The sequence below is a fragment of the Populus trichocarpa genome, chromosome 13, assembly GCF_000002775.5.
Source record: "Populus trichocarpa isolate Nisqually-1 chromosome 13, P.trichocarpa_v4.1, whole genome shotgun sequence".
Classification (NCBI taxonomy): Eukaryota; Viridiplantae; Streptophyta; class Magnoliopsida; order Malpighiales; family Salicaceae; genus Populus; species Populus trichocarpa.
Genome location: NC_037297.2, coordinates 4,257,899 through 4,272,887, shown reverse-complemented (window position 1 = coordinate 4,272,887; position 14,989 = coordinate 4,257,899). Strand labels below are relative to the sequence as shown.

General features: G+C 32.9%; 2 protein-coding genes across 10 annotated transcripts; one reads left to right on the top strand and one right to left on the bottom strand.

The window, feature by feature from the left end:
* The first annotated feature begins 3,408 nt into the window (after positions 1–3,408).
* On the top strand, positions 3,409–5,640 carry LOC7489670 (putative H/ACA ribonucleoprotein complex subunit 1-like protein 1). 2 transcript variants are annotated; one of them, XM_052446369.1, is made up of 5 exons: positions 3,426–3,551; positions 3,600–3,680; positions 3,939–4,087; positions 4,178–4,293; positions 5,152–5,640. In XM_052446369.1, exons 1-5 carry the CDS (start codon positions 3,494–3,496, stop codon positions 5,312–5,314), a joined length of 567 nt encoding a protein of 188 aa, XP_052302329.1. In that variant the 5' UTR covers positions 3,426–3,493; the 3' UTR covers positions 5,315–5,640. The 2 variants fall into 2 exon arrangements, with proteins under 2 accessions (XP_002319696.1, XP_052302329.1); XM_002319660.4 differs by having other exon boundaries at positions 3,409–3,680.
* Positions 5,641–6,634: 994 nt separating this feature from the next.
* On the bottom strand, positions 6,635–14,606 carry LOC7482352 (glutamate dehydrogenase 1). 8 transcript variants are annotated; one of them, XM_024583691.2, is made up of 12 exons: positions 14,451–14,606; positions 14,055–14,126; positions 13,792–13,896; positions 9,548–9,681; positions 9,324–9,437; positions 8,941–9,162; positions 8,727–8,801; positions 8,255–8,371; positions 7,885–8,135; positions 7,619–7,694; positions 7,445–7,531; positions 6,635–7,180 (listed from the first exon to the last, which is right to left on the bottom strand). In XM_024583691.2, exons 4-12 carry the CDS (start codon positions 9,653–9,655, stop codon positions 6,995–6,997), a joined length of 1,236 nt encoding a protein of 411 aa, XP_024439459.1. In that variant the 5' UTR covers positions 9,656–9,681; positions 13,792–13,896; positions 14,055–14,126; positions 14,451–14,606; the 3' UTR covers positions 6,635–6,994. The 8 variants fall into 8 exon arrangements, with proteins under 8 accessions (XP_024439459.1, XP_024439463.1, XP_024439461.1 ...); XM_024583695.2 differs by having other exon boundaries at positions 9,548–9,673; XM_024583693.2 differs by lacking the exon at positions 13,792–13,896.
* Positions 14,607–14,989: the final 383 nt, after the last annotated feature.

Sequence of the window (14,989 nt, the reverse complement as noted above, 5' to 3'; positions counted from 1 at the left end):
AATCGGTTTTTTAATTTTTTAACTCGCGTCTAATTGGTTCAATGTATTGTGGTTTTCTCTATGACATACAAAAATTTATTCGTGCATTGAAGTTATTTGAATGGAATGATGATACTATTTAATTTCGTGTCATTAGTCTATACATAACACTTTAAGTGTGTTAATTAAAACATTTTTTATGGGGGAGTATTAATTATATCTAATAACAATATCATTATAATATTTTATTGCTGTATAGTTGAGCCTTTACAAATTAACATGAAAATTTATTAATTAATTAAGATAGTATTTAATTTAAGATTGAATAAAAATATTATTTAATCAAGATTATTGATTAACAAAGATTATGAAGCGTTCTCGTAAAAAAATGTTCAAAGTCCTTAAAATTTACTTCCCCTGCTTACATGTTTTCACTAGCATAGAAATATGCATGTATATATTTGTTTATTTTTTAATTAAAAGGTATGTGAAGTTTAAGAACATTACATTTTTATTTCTTTTCCGTTTCACAAACAATTTTAGTGGCCTTTTTAAGTGTTTTCTTTTTCTCCTATTTCATGATTCACAATAAGCCATGCCAAGAGAAGAATTTCTTGTAATTTTATTTTAATTAGCATGATTTAAATTAATTATAGATAAATAAAAAATTAATCTAAAAAAACCTTTTATTTTACTACTTAAAGAACCTTATTTTCCAAATTTAATTCATTATTTATGATGGATAATCAAAGAACGATAATGGTGAAAATTAATTCTTATTAACTCTTCAACCTTTACCTTTACTAACTGAATTTATAGGACCAACATAAGTTGGGAAACACATAAATTTTGGTTGACTAGTTACGTATAATATCATAATATATTAAATCACTTTGGATGAAAGAATCAATAATTATCTTAAAACTGTTATCACACATATTTGAAATAGGATGACACTGATGTTTACCAATCTACACCTTCAAGCTATTTCAACATCAATATCATTATAATTCCAACTAAGTTCATGACAAGTAGTTTCTTTCATTTCTACATATAACATGCATAAATTACTATTTAACAACAAACTATTGTCAGCATTGTATGTGATATTATTATTCACATCATGAACAATAGTGCCACTATAATGATATAATATAAATATGTTACAAGATATTTTGTAAAAAAAACAAATTACATTATTGTTAATTGGATGCAATTGTAACTAAATTGCATCACCCTAACACTACTTGACAAAAATCATATCAAATTTAATTAAATCCTCAAAATTTAACGTTAAAAAAAATTCAGCAAAAAATAAACATAGTTTATTATACGAAATCTAATTGATATTTTCATACTCAATTGTATTAAATCAAACCCAAATCTGTAGCAAATTAGTACAATTCATAAAAAATACTAAATTCATCAACTTATCAACAATTCAATGGAACATATAGTTCATAATTCTACTGCATTCATGCCCTCTTACATTAAATCATTAAGTGTAGTTAATTACATTATTAGTCAATTCTAACAACACACACAAAATCCATAATTCGACAACTTAAAATCAGTTAAACACAACATATAATTAATTGAAATAATTAATTCAACTTATTTTCATGTTCAACTATATCAAATCAACCATAATTGATGGTATTCTTAACTAACTTAACATTAATTAAATAAATCCTAAATTCACCATAAAATCTAAATTCAACCTAGACAATTATTTCATTTCAACTAAACCAAACACAAATTCATAGCAATTTAGTATGTTTACCTTTCTTGCAGGACTAGAAAAAAGGTTGGGGAGGTGGCAAAAACAAAGGGAACGGTCGATTTTGAACCCAAAACACGTCCAATAATGTTTAGAGGCTAGGATAGGTTCGATTTTTTTTTATTGTTTTAAGGGCAAAATAAAAGTATTTGGTGGATTTTTTTTATAGAAATTGTGAGAGCATCGTTTGATTTTTAAAGAGAGAGCATCTAGTCTATATGTTGTTTGATATAGAGGAGAGCTAAAACTTTAATTGATATCATACTTTAAAAGCGCGATATCTTAAGTTGTCGCGCTTCTGAATAGCGATATTTAGTAAATATTGCACTTTGAAAGTGCGACAATATCAAACTGTGTTATTTTGTCAAATATTTTTCAAATAGTATTATTCTGCTAAATCTTCATGTTTATTGTGCTAATATTTTTTTAAAACCATAATCTAAGCGCTTTTCCCAATGGAAACTCTTTAAGGCCATGTTTGTTTCCCGGAATTCACTTTCCGGGAAACCACTTTCCAAACTTTCCTATGTTTGTTTGCCATTAGGAAAGCTGGTCAACAGAAACACTTTCTAGTCAAAGAAAAATTTGGTTTGGTTTCCAGGAAAGTGTTTTCCCTTTTGGCTGCGTTTGTTTTCCGGAAAGTGGTTTCCGGGAAACCACTTTCCAAACTTTCTTGTGTTTGTTTGCCATTAGAAAAGTTGGTCAACGGAAAACACTTTCCAGTCAAAGGAAAATTTGGCTTGGTTTTCAGGAAAGTGTTTTCCTGAAAAATTTGGACGGAAAACACTTTCCGGAAGTTGTGAAAAAATTAGAAATGTCATTATTTGCTGATTATATCAATTTTGATCCTCAAACTTTTGATTGCTATATATAATTTGTTTTGAATATTTATTTTTCAATTCCATATCTTAAAATTTAATTTTTATATTAATTTTGGTCCTTATTTTTATAATTGCTATTTGCTTTTGCCTTATCATTTTTTTATTGAAATTTTTTATCTATCAAATTTGGTCCTCATTCTTTTGATTGTTACTTATTTTATTTGAAATAATTTATGAAATGTTAATTATTATTATTTTAATTTCTTCACATTTCATTTTTTTTTAATTTTTTAGATTTGATCTCTATTATTTTGATTATTATTTATTTTATTTGAGATAATTTATGAAATTATATTTTTTTTCAATTTCATTCTCATTCAAATTTTTAATTTGTAAGATTTGTTCCTCATTATTTTAATAAACTTGAGAAAAATAAAACATTAATAAATTATTTTCCAGCTTATTTTCCATGACATAACCAAACACTGGAAAGTGTTTTCCAACTTATTTTTCATTGTACTACCAAATATCGGAATTCACTTTCCCCGGAATTCACTTTTCAAAAGAAAACTACTTTCCAGCAAACAAACGGGCCTAAATAGCTGACTACCTATTCTGGGTTGGGCCTGGATACCCAACATCTAGGTTCTTATTGGGCCACATTTAGGCTTCACTAAAAGGCTCAAATGGTGGAAGGTAAGGCCATGTCAACTCTACCCATTAACCGGACCCAATTACTATTGGATAAATACTAGCAAAGTTGGGGGGTAATTTAGTAGTTTTGTACCACAAAAACGAGACCCCAAAACCCTACCTCTTAACCCCTAGACCATAAAGCTCAAAAACTCACTTTGCCCACTCTGTAAGAAAAACTCTCCACCTCTCTTCTTCTTCACCTAAAGAACAGCAAACAATGAGGCCACCAAGAGGCGGCGGATTTAGGGGAGGTAGAGACGGCGGGTTTAGGGGAGGTAGAGACGGCGGGTTTAGGGGAGGTAGAGACGGCGGTTTTAGGGGAGGTAGAGACGGCGGTTTCAGGGGCGGACGTGGCGGACGTGGCGGCGGGTTTCGTGATGAAGGCCCTCCTTCTGAAGTAATAGGTGTGCTCTTTTTTATTCTATTTTCCCTCTTTAGCTAGCTTGTTTTCTTTCCTGTATATGCTTTCTAGTTTGTTTCAGCTAAGAAGCTGCATAAATGTGTTTTAAAGTTTTGATCTTTGAAAGCTAATGATTGAGATTTACCTGCAACTGTGAAGAATGGTAGCTGGTGGGTGAATTGAAAATTAAAACTTTTTATAGCACTTGATCAAGGAGGGACTGGTGTTCGTTGATTTATTGACGGGTTTTGTTTTTTTGTAGAGGTTTCATCGTTTCTTCATGCATGTGAAGGAGATGCAGTGACAAAACTAACCAATGAGAAAATTCCATACTTCAATGCTCCGATCTTTTTGCAGAATAAGACCCAGATAGGGAAAGTTGATGAAATCTTCGGTCCCATTAATGAATCTGTGAGCTTTGTTGCTTTTCTGTATTTTACTAATATATTGTAGTAGCTTTCCATTTTAAAGATTTAAATTTTTTTATGCCTACGATTGCAGTATTTTTCTATCAAAATGATGGAAGGAATTGTGGCAACTTCGTATGCTCCAGGGGATAAGTTTTATATTGATCCGAGTAAACTCTTGCCTCTTGCAAGATTTCTTACACAACCAAAGTATGCTTCTTGTCCTTTTCTATGATACTGAAATAAAGCTCCTTGTTTTCCTTAGTTGAACGTTCTACTACTATACCATTCTGTATTGCTTGCATTCTGTGGGGATTTGGATGTTTCTCGTGAAAACTCTGCCATTACATCATATGTGATACGTTTTCTTTGCATCGTAGGAGATGGCTTAAGTTATTTTAGATTGTGCATATTAGATTCAGTGACTAATGAGTCTATTGGCTGGAAGTTGCTTAATTCCAATCTTGGTAATGTTATCATTGGCTTGTTACTTGTCTTTTCTCTATGTATTGTTGCTTGTAACATTTTCTAGAAATATACAAGACAAGCACTGGCACCACATATTGTTATATATATCAGTTGTGAATTCTATACATGATGTACTGAGAAATAGCTGCAAGAGGTTTGCAGATGTTATTCTTCATTTGTGATAGTTTGTAAACATGCTATACCCAAGTATCAGAACATTTTTTGAATTACTCCGGACAAACAACGGAATCCATTTATGATTTTTTGCTTAACATATAGATGGTTGTTACTCAAACTTAACGTGAGCGGGTTTATTCCAAGTATCTGAGCTGTGGAAGAAATTATGGGTATTAGTTAAATACCACGTAATATTCTGCAATGATCAACTGAGTGTTGTGTAACTTAAGGATTTCAACCCTTTGTGTTATTTTGTTTAACATATAGATTCAATTGCTGAAATTAAATCCTCTTACCAGCCTTCACTCTACTGTATTCTTTCGCACTATATTTGCATATCATGTCTGGTATCTGACCATGCTCTCGGTGTTTAGAATCTTGTCTATTTCAATCAAATTACATTGTGTCATGTTTTTTTTGCAGGGGACAAGCACAAGGTGGCAGAGGTGGTGGTCGTGGAGGAAGAGGCAGAGGCGGTTTTGGTGGTGGCAGAGGTGATTTCCGTGGGAGAGGCAGAGGCAGAGGTCCACCAAGAGGTGGTGGCCGTGGACGTGGTGGTGGCTTTAGGGGAAGAGGGAGGGGATAAAACAACTTTCTGTAATGTTTCCAGCGCGCTTGCCCTTTTAAGTTTTAATTTCAAGATGCAATGGGAAAACAACAATCAACATTTGGATTCTGACTTGAAGAGATTTGGTTTTCTGCAGTAGTTGTTGTTGCAATGTAATTTTATTTTAAATTCCATGAATTGCTGATATCTTTCAGAATCTGGTCAGAGCTTTCATTCAGAAAATGGGAGGATCACGGTGCCTGTAGAGATTATATAGTGCTTTCAGGGGTTCTACCCTCTGTAATTCACTGAAGGGGGCGCGATCTTCTACATATTCTAGTTCGTGAATCATATCACTTTTTTCACACTGCTATCTTGATTTTCGTTTCCCTTTGAATAATTAGTCGGTTCACTTTCCTCCCTTCTGTCTGTGCTAGCTTCCTTAAGTAAAAAAAAAGAAAGAAAGCATTAATTAGCTATAAGAGCCTACAGCTCCATTACCCGCGCTGTGCGGATCAAGGAGGCTACTGTGTCTCTTTTGATTATACCTTAATCTATGGTCATGGATTTTAAGCAACTTCTCCAAAATTGGTGCCACCTTTTTTTGTATTATAGTGAATGTCAACGCATTTTGATGAAGGGTGTTCAACCGATTCCTGAGTTTCAAGAATTGAATCTGAGATCTTGAATAGAAGCACACTGCCGAGTCTTATCTTTTCACTGTAGAGTCAACTCCATAAAGTTGTATTCAAAATCATATGTTTTGATTATATTTTATATGTCAATTGTTTAAAAAAAAAATCAAAATGTCGAACTAAATCAAATAATCTTTATGAAAATTATAACATATTGTAAAACTAATTCAAACTAGGCAAGAGGCTTAACAAAGCTAAAAAATAAAATAAAATAAAATTTTTTACTCTTAACACAACCTAATATTCTTTATAAAGAACGGACAAACTCAGATAGGATAAGAAGTAATAAATTAGAAAAACAAGTATAATGCTAGCTAGAAACAACTCATTAATTGTTTTTCACATGTTTATAGGATTTCTCACAAAATTAAATTGAGATTTGAAAAAGATGAATAAAAACTTACAATGTGATTGCTTGAAAGATGAAAGTCAATGTAGGGAATAAAAAAAATAAAAATACAAAACATGATGTAGCATTTTAGTAAATAAATCCAAAATATAAACCTAGTCCCATATTTTTTTTAATCAAATCTAAGTAATGTAAGTAGTCAAATCCAATGAATTTGTTTGATGCTAGGGTTTTCTTGGAACTTTTTTAGTGGGAACAAGCTAAAAAGCTACCATCTTGGGATTCTCCATGGGTTTTTGAAAGTTGAAACACATCTTAAGACTGAAATTATGATTAGGAATCTAATCAAACCCTTAATGTAATTTAGAACTTGCAATGTTCAGAGATAAAGGCCTCAAGGCCGAGGTTTTAGAAGTTGGGCGTCCAAGTTCAAATCATTCCACCCAAAAAAGCTTACAATAAAACTAAGGAATTCCTCCTCTCTAGTCTCTGTTCTTTGTAGGAGAATTTGCAGTGCATAGAGAAACGCCTTAGGGGTAGAAACTCAGGTGAGGAGGAAACTAGGGCAATACATATAACAAAACCTTTAAGAACAGAGACTAGCAGGCATAAGAAATCCCCACAAGTATAAGTAGCCTCATTGAAGCCTCATCTTTATTCAGAGTAGCAGGCATCTCAGGCTTCCCAACCTCTAAGAACGGTCGCCCGTGCAACACGGTTAACACCTAGAGTGAAGGCTCCCATACGGAGATCACAATCATGGGTTTTGCACATTTCTTTCACATCTTTGAAACCTTTGGTCATGTAATTCTTTAGTTCACTGTTCACTTTCTTTTCATCCCACATGAATCCTTGGATGTTCTGCAATGCACAGACAACAAAAAAACATTATTACATGTGCTACTGACAAGGAGTCCTGATTCAGTGTTACATGTAAAAAGTAGAGAAGGTTGTCACAATATAGGGAAAAAATCCTAGAATTTGGACTTGCTTTTTTCTCCTCTTGATCATTCAAGTATTCAAACTTGAATGTATCAAGATAGAAAATGCGAGTAAAAGGAATAGAAGGTCATGGTGACAAGCTGCAAGGAGATGTAGCTATCACAGAAAAGCGACATTCTATACCTGCACCCACTCGAAGTAACTAACAGTAACGCCTCCTGAGTTAGCATAAATGTCTGGAAGAATAACAACTCCTTTCTTTGACAAAATCTGTGGAAAGACAAAAAAAAAAAACAATTATCATTTCCAAAATTTTGTGTGGCCGTCTATAACTCTAAACCTCAAGCAGGCACTAACCTCATCAGCCTCAGGGTCAGTTGGATGGTTGGCAGCTTCAATAATGAATTTGGCTTTAATATCATTTGCGTTCTCCCTTTTATCAGACAAAAAGAACAACGTTTGGTTGAAAATTCACACTTTCAAGACCAATATAAAGGAGAAGGAATATCTTATTATTAGTCCAAGAAACAAAATTTTATTTGCATTTAAAATCTATTTCAGAGGAAAATTCCTCGTCAGTGAATATTTTGATAAGAAAAGAGCTTCTGTTATGACAAATAGACCTGTTGATGACACCTCCAAGGGCTGCTGGAATGAGAATATCACAGTCCTCAACTAGTATTGACTTGGGATCTATGGGATCCCCACCATGGAATCCTTTCACACCGTTATGTTCCTTGGCATGTTTGAGTAGGCTTGGAATATCAATCCCTTTGCTGTTCTTCATAGCTCCAGTGATGTCACTTATGGCAACAATCTTCCCACCCTGCTCACTGATTAGTTGGGCAGCCCAGGCACCCACATTTCCGAAACCCTGAAACCAACACCTCCATTTAGATTAAGTGACCTTTTATGCATGAAACGTGCTAGGGCAAGCAACCCAATGTCTTTGAGTCAATGATCAACTAAGCTGAAATAATGTTCAAATTGCACCTGTATGACAAATCGTTGACCTGATATGGTCTTCCCATGCTCATTAAGCAGGGCTTCTGTTGCGAAGAGCACTCCCTGTCCAGTGGCAGCATCTCTGCCTAGAGATCCACCAAGATCCTAATTTAAAACAAAGAAGAAGAGAACCAAAAGGACCGTCAATTTATTGCAAGAAACAAATTTCAGCAGCAAGACTAAAATGCTGCAATTTTAAAAGATGCCCATTTAGATGGACTAGGAGAAACTCAACAGATAAAAAAAAAAATAATTCAATACTAAAACCCTGTATCTCCCATCATAAACAAGAACATAAACTATTTAATGGATTAGATTAAATGTCAACACTCATAAGCAAAGCAGAAAGAACTCCAAAATTTTCTGTCAAACAGCTGGATGGTGTATTAAAAAAATTAGCGAAAGTGGAAGGCTACAGGAAATGACAACTACGCTACAATTAAGAGTTAAATGTACTTACAATTGGTTTTCCAGTAACAACAGCAGGTGAGTAGCCATGGAATTTGGAGTACTCATCAAGTATCCACGCCATAGTCTGTTTAACCAAATAACAAGCATATCTTAGTATAGTCATCAATGTAGTAAAAATAAACACACAAACTCTTTTCAGTTCATCTGTTTCATGCTACAAAGAAATATATCCTTGGCAACAAGACATGCTTTCAGTGCCCAACCTGTGGACCAGTTCCCATATCAGGAGCCGGAACATCTGTGTGGATTCCTATCAGATCATGTATCTTCTGAGTGAACACCCGGGTAAGTCGTTCTAGTTCAGAGACACTTAACTCCCCTGGATTACATCCTATTCCACCTTTAGCCCCGCCATAGGGAATATTTGCCACTGCCGTCTTCCATGTCATAAGTTGTGCTAATGCATTGACTTCATCTGGGTCAACCTAAAATCATCCATAATATTATCAGAAATCAAACTCAATATATACTTGTTTAGTCATGATCTCTGCAAGATTTGACCACTAAATCTTGCTAAAGAGAAAGAGAACTCGCTTTTGGCATTAAATCAAAATAATGCCACAGCTAAAGTGATAATGTAAGGTACCTCTGGGTGATATCTGATTCCTCCCTTCATAGGACCTCTGGCATTGTCATGCTGAACCCTGAACCCAACAAAAGATGCCAAAGTGCCATCATCTTTGGGTATGGTACATTCAACCTGCATTTCCCCCCCCATCAAAGTCCATTAGAACAGCAGGACACACATGTTTAAGCCAGTTGTATAGGGTATTAAAAAATTATATAGATTTAAACAACTTCTGTAATCACCTTGATTTCTCTGAACGGAATAAGCAAACTTTTCTCAAGCTTGGAGTCCAACCCCAACAGCCTAGCTGCCAGCTTGAAGTTCCTGTTGGTTGCCACTAATGCATTCATGACTGCTCCTGAAACTGTCTGAAGAGCTAATCACAGAAGTTAGTCCCTTGTTTATGGATAAAGACGAGGAAAACAGACCAATTTATAGCTTCCCACAAAGCAATCAGTCAAAGTCTACATAAAACAGTCATTTGAATATATTATGGAAGATAATACAAGAGATAGACTCATCCACATCAACAAGATTTAGGACTCCATTAATCTAATGAGAAAACTAATTCATCAGCAATGCCATCAATTTACACCACGTTGTCTATTAAGAATCTGAAAATAAAATATAGCACTTCTGAGAGGAGACTAATCAGGTTCATTTTTTGAGCCCGTCGAGGTCTTGAAAGGGCAAAATTAACAAATGATCATCGTTAAAACTTAATTGGTCAAAGAAGACAAACACTTTAAAAAGTTTCATATATAATCATAATGGTTTATTATATACAAAGACCTAAGAAGAAATATGCTATGAGTTAAATATCAAGTCGAAAGAGTTAAGAAGTATCAGATGCAATGAATATATGCATGTAGGTTACAAGGCATTCAAAATCACGAAGCAATTAATCTTGCCAAGATCCCAACTCTTGAGGCTTGGATACCTTCCTTGCTCAACATTATCAACTAATCTCTATGAGCCTACAGATTAACGTAAATCAACCAAGACAATCTCTCTCTAAAGTGCAAAAACCATATAGAAAATTATGCAGTAAAGCGGCCACGTTTTTTTCTTTTTTTCTAGTTTTGAAATCAAACGGTATTCTTAGACAAGCTATCGGGGACCGAAATTAGTGATCCGGTGATGATTTTGGATCGGTATCTTACTCACCGAAACCAAATCCACCGTTCTCCGATTAACTCAAAGACAAGTCCACGCCAGGATCAAATAACCATGACACTAAAATTAAAATTGGAAAATGTGGTGGGTGGCAACTCTGGAACGTGACTTTGTTTGACTACAACTTCCGTGACAATGGTTGGAAAAAATATAAAAAAAAATCTGATGTGTATCCAAAGTGCCATCCCTATCAGCGTTTACTACGAGTATGAAACATGTGTAGGAAAATCAGTTGAATAATCTTTTAAAATTAAATAAATACAAATCATGGCTTAAATAACTCTATTAAAATGATTTTTAACTCGAAGCTCATAAGATCAGACATTTTTAACATGTCCAATAAATTATTTCAAATTTAAAATTAATTTCTCTCTATAATAATAATCCAGAAGGGGAAAAGTCCTTCAATTCCAACTTGACATCCTAACTACAAGAATTTCCATCAATTCGGAAAAAAACACTTAAAATTATTAATGTAATTTTTTTTAAAAAAGGGACAGCTGCAAATCAACCAATATATATAAACAGTGTTTGAAAATACAGTTGGAACAATATTTTCTAAAAAGTTTAAAATTTTTATTTTTATATTTTATTTAAAATTATTTTTTTTAATGTTTTTAGATCGTTTTGACGTGCTAATGTTAAAAATAATTTTTAAAAAATAAAAAGAATATTGTTTTGATGCATTTTTAAATTAAAAATACTTTAAACCGTAAGTAAAACCGAACTTCCAAACTCCTCCTTCCACTAAACTATAATTTAGTCCTTAAATGTTTTTTTTTTTTTTTTGGATAGAATACATGAACTAACGTTATGTAAATTGCCAATAATTATGAGCACCTTAAAATGTATATGTACTTTAACAAGATCTATACTTTTGTAATTAACATAAATGTCAAATTGTGTGCTGCTGACATTATTTTGTTTGAAAAAAGAGAGGCTGACGTTGCACTTTTATCACATCATCAATGGACATACTTATCATTTTGGATTTGAATTTATGAGGATGGCTGCCAAAAAAATATCATATAATATATGTTTCAAGATAATATATATATATATATATATATATATATATATATATATATATATATATATATATATATATATATATAAACATAATTGATTGAAAATATAAAACATAAAGCATAAAATCGAATATAATTCTTTTATGAAAGAATTTCTATATTTTCAAAATAAAAAAAAACATAAAAAAAACATATAATTTTAATCCTCACTATCCCGTTTCTTTTACCAGAGAAATTTTTTTAAAAAAACATCTAAGATCAAATGGCTATTGACCCGGGGGGGGGGGGGGGGCAATGCTTTCTGGGTGGCTTAGATGGTGACACATAAGCAAGTATTTAGAAACATGCAAATCATAAATCCCAATCTAGACCGTTGAATTGTTGGAAAATCTGTCCGTTTTTTATACAAGTTGACCATCATCATCATCATCACCTAGGAAAGGACAATCTTGAACCAGTAAAAAACTCATGGCTCTAAAGACGATGCTTAACTTTCCTGTTAGCAACAACCAATTTAAACACAGAGAAGGGAATGGGTTGCTTACATGGAGTTGTCAAGAGATAGCAGACAAGCCAAAACTCCAAGATGATGAACCAAAGGCAAAAACAGGCAAACATCCATTATATACATATATAAGCTGAGAAAGAAGGAAAGTTGCCTCCTTTTTTGTTTTTTCTGTGCTTTGTATCAGCATAAAGGGATGGATTCGTAGGTGGGTTTTTGGTGAAGGATCAGAATTGAATGGGAATTAATTATGAAGATCATGATCGGATTATGAAGATCACGATCGGATTTGTTACAGTGGATTTCATTTCCTTATTTTCTGTGTTTGATAGCAGACAACGTGACTGTCTTGATCGAAAGCTAATCGATGTTGCCGGTGCTCATGGCGGAGCAGATTAAAGCACACCCACAAATAACGTGTTCATAAAAAAAAAAGTGTTTTTCTTTTCTGATATTTGCAAAAAGTATAATTTAATGAAAAAAAAAATACTTGATTTGTAAGAACAAGGGTACGAACAATTGAAGAGTCCAGAAATTTAACTTAAAATGTTTTTTTCGTTTTTTCATGTAATTAGATAAATCCAACTCAAATGAAAAACTATACTCTTAAAAATAATATTTTTCCCTCTATGATAAAATATCCTCGAGTTAATTGTTCATATCAAGATTAAACTGATTGTATTTAATTTAAAATAAATTAATGATATCTGAATTAGTATATGTAAACAAGAAAAGTGAGAATAACTTATTTACAACAAATGTCTCGGAGTCTTTAAAATAACGTGCGAACTCATGTTTTTAAAATTTTTAAATTTTTTTTGTTATAAATTAATTTTTTTTATATGTTTTGGATCGTTTTAATGCACTAATTTTAAAAATAATTTTTTTTTTTAAAAAAATATTATTTTAATATATTTTTACATAAAAAACACTTTGAAAAATAACTGTAACCACACTTCTAAATAGACAACATAACGATCCATTATTAACATTTGATTAATGATAAAAAAGGTGATTGAGAATGCAGTAATGATTATTTTTAAAAGTTTTTTTATTTTAAAATATATTAAAATAATATATATTTTTTATTTTTTAAAAAATATTTTTAATATTAACACATCAAAACAATTTAAAAATATAAAAATAAATACATTTTTTTTTAAAATTTAAATTTCACCCAATCTCATTCGAAACACGATTACAAGCATAGCAAACTAGTACTAAAACAGAGGTTTGAAAGTGTGATACCATTGGATGTGATGGCTTTTTTTTAATATACAATATATATTTAATGCACAAAAATCATTGTTAAAAATAAATTTTACATGTTTTTTTAATTTTTCTTTATTAATCTTAAAAAAACAAACTACACATCACCATATTTCTATCCCAAACACATTCAGAGCAAAATTATCAATCGATAAAAAAAATAAAGAAAGAAAGAAAGCAATCAACGTAGCAGAGCCAGGAAACGCTGCTCGGAGACGATTGTGGAGGATATCCTTAAAAAAAGGACTGAAATTTGTAAATGGTAGCCCATCAAGGAAAGACAAATATAAATATTGGCCTACAAAGTGGAGGTGTCACGACATATATAAACTGGCCTGATCTGAACTGCACAAATTCACGGGAGGGGAATAAAATTTCTTACTGTAGAGCTTTTATATATATATATATATATATTGTGAGGTCACGGGGGCATGTTGTCATGAAACAGTGAAGCCCAGAAGAGCAAAAATAAGGATAATAAAAGTGGAAAAAAAGCCTCCTCTCTAACCTCCTCGGTCCTCGCCTGACAACAAAGAAGCCAAAAGGATCTGAAATAAAACCAAAATCTTCCCAGCACTTTACCCCTTTTGGCTTCGTTTTCGACGCGCAGCACCTGAAATGGCCAATTCACGAAAAACTAAACCAAATGCTAACCTAAGTCCCTGTGCATGGGTGCGAAGAGGCAGGTTTCTCTTGTACTACCAAGAAAAAAAACAAAACAAAATCCATACGATACATATATAAAGAGGGCGCGACAGAAGATATCTTTACCTCAAGATGGTGAAGACGACAGCCCGATCTCTTCCAAAATTTATCAACGATGATCCAAGTTAAGCACCAAATCTATGAATAAATAGTGTAAAAAAAAGGAAGAACAGAATGAGAATCAAATTCCTTAAGAATCCAAGAAAGAAGACTTTATTATCTCCCCATGTACTTGCCAAACCAAATCTAAATATTTCTGTTATCATATATATATGTATCTTCAACATGCTGCTTGCTTTTCATGTAAGAATATGATACCCCTACTATGCTCACAAGACAGCCTCAAAGCCACACTCTCCATCCATTAATGGTGTCGCAGGTTATATACACTTGGTGATTGATCATCATAAGAGAATGTTTCAAGATAGATAGAAAAGTAAGAGAAAGAGAGAATCATCATACGTGGAAAACAAAATCTTCAAGCCTGGCAAAGGTTACTGCATGAACGTGAATCCTACGCGAAACCCATGATTGCTTTTCTTGAAGGTTTAGCAGGTGCTAACTAGGTATGGGTTTTATAGAAACTGGTTTGGGCATTAATGCCTTTAGTGATTGTGATCATGGTGGTGTGTGAAACAGAAAGACGAGATAGTGTCCATTACTGGTTATTTAAATCTTTGCTTTTCATGTACCGTCATTTATCAGCCAAAAAGATTACATAAAGAATGAGAAGAACATGCATGCCTTCAATCACGACAAATTAATGATCAAAGTCTGGTGAAATTGCTGTATCGTCTTTTCAATTATTGGTGCACGTCGATATATATTCTTCTTAGCAATGGAATTACTGTGATAATTCAATTCAAGGAGTCTAATACTCTTGGAATTGTTAAAGCTTCTAATTTAACTCCTGAAAACAACTACTCTCGAGCACGAAAACAACTACTCTAGCTAGTTCATATCATTCACGACTAATCCTAGCTAGCGAACTCGTAACATTC

Excerpts from the sequence above, each read along its gene's own strand:
- LOC7489670 (XM_002319660.4), top strand. The coding sequence starts at position 3,494 with ATGAGGCCACCAAGAGGCGGCGGATTTAGGGGAGGTAGAGACGGCGGG. Across the intron at positions 3,681-3,938 it reads CCCTCCTTCTGAAGTAATAG|AGGTTTCATCGTTTCTTCAT; the intron begins GTGTGCTCTTTT and ends GTTTTTTTGTAG. Across the intron at positions 4,088-4,177 it reads TCGGTCCCATTAATGAATCT|TATTTTTCTATCAAAATGAT; the intron begins GTGAGCTTTGTT and ends CTACGATTGCAG.
- LOC7482352 (XM_024583696.2), bottom strand. The coding sequence starts at position 12,127 with ATGTTTGCCTGTTTTTGCCTTTGGTTCATCATCTTGGAGTTTTGGCTT. Across the intron at positions 8,372-8,726 it reads TTGTTACTGGAAAACCAATT|GATCTTGGTGGATCTCTAGG; the intron begins GTAAGTACATTT and ends GTTTTAAATTAG. Across the intron at positions 7,695-7,884 it reads CTTGGAGGTGTCATCAACAG|GGAGAACGCAAATGATATTA; the intron begins GTCTATTTGTCA and ends GTCTGATAAAAG.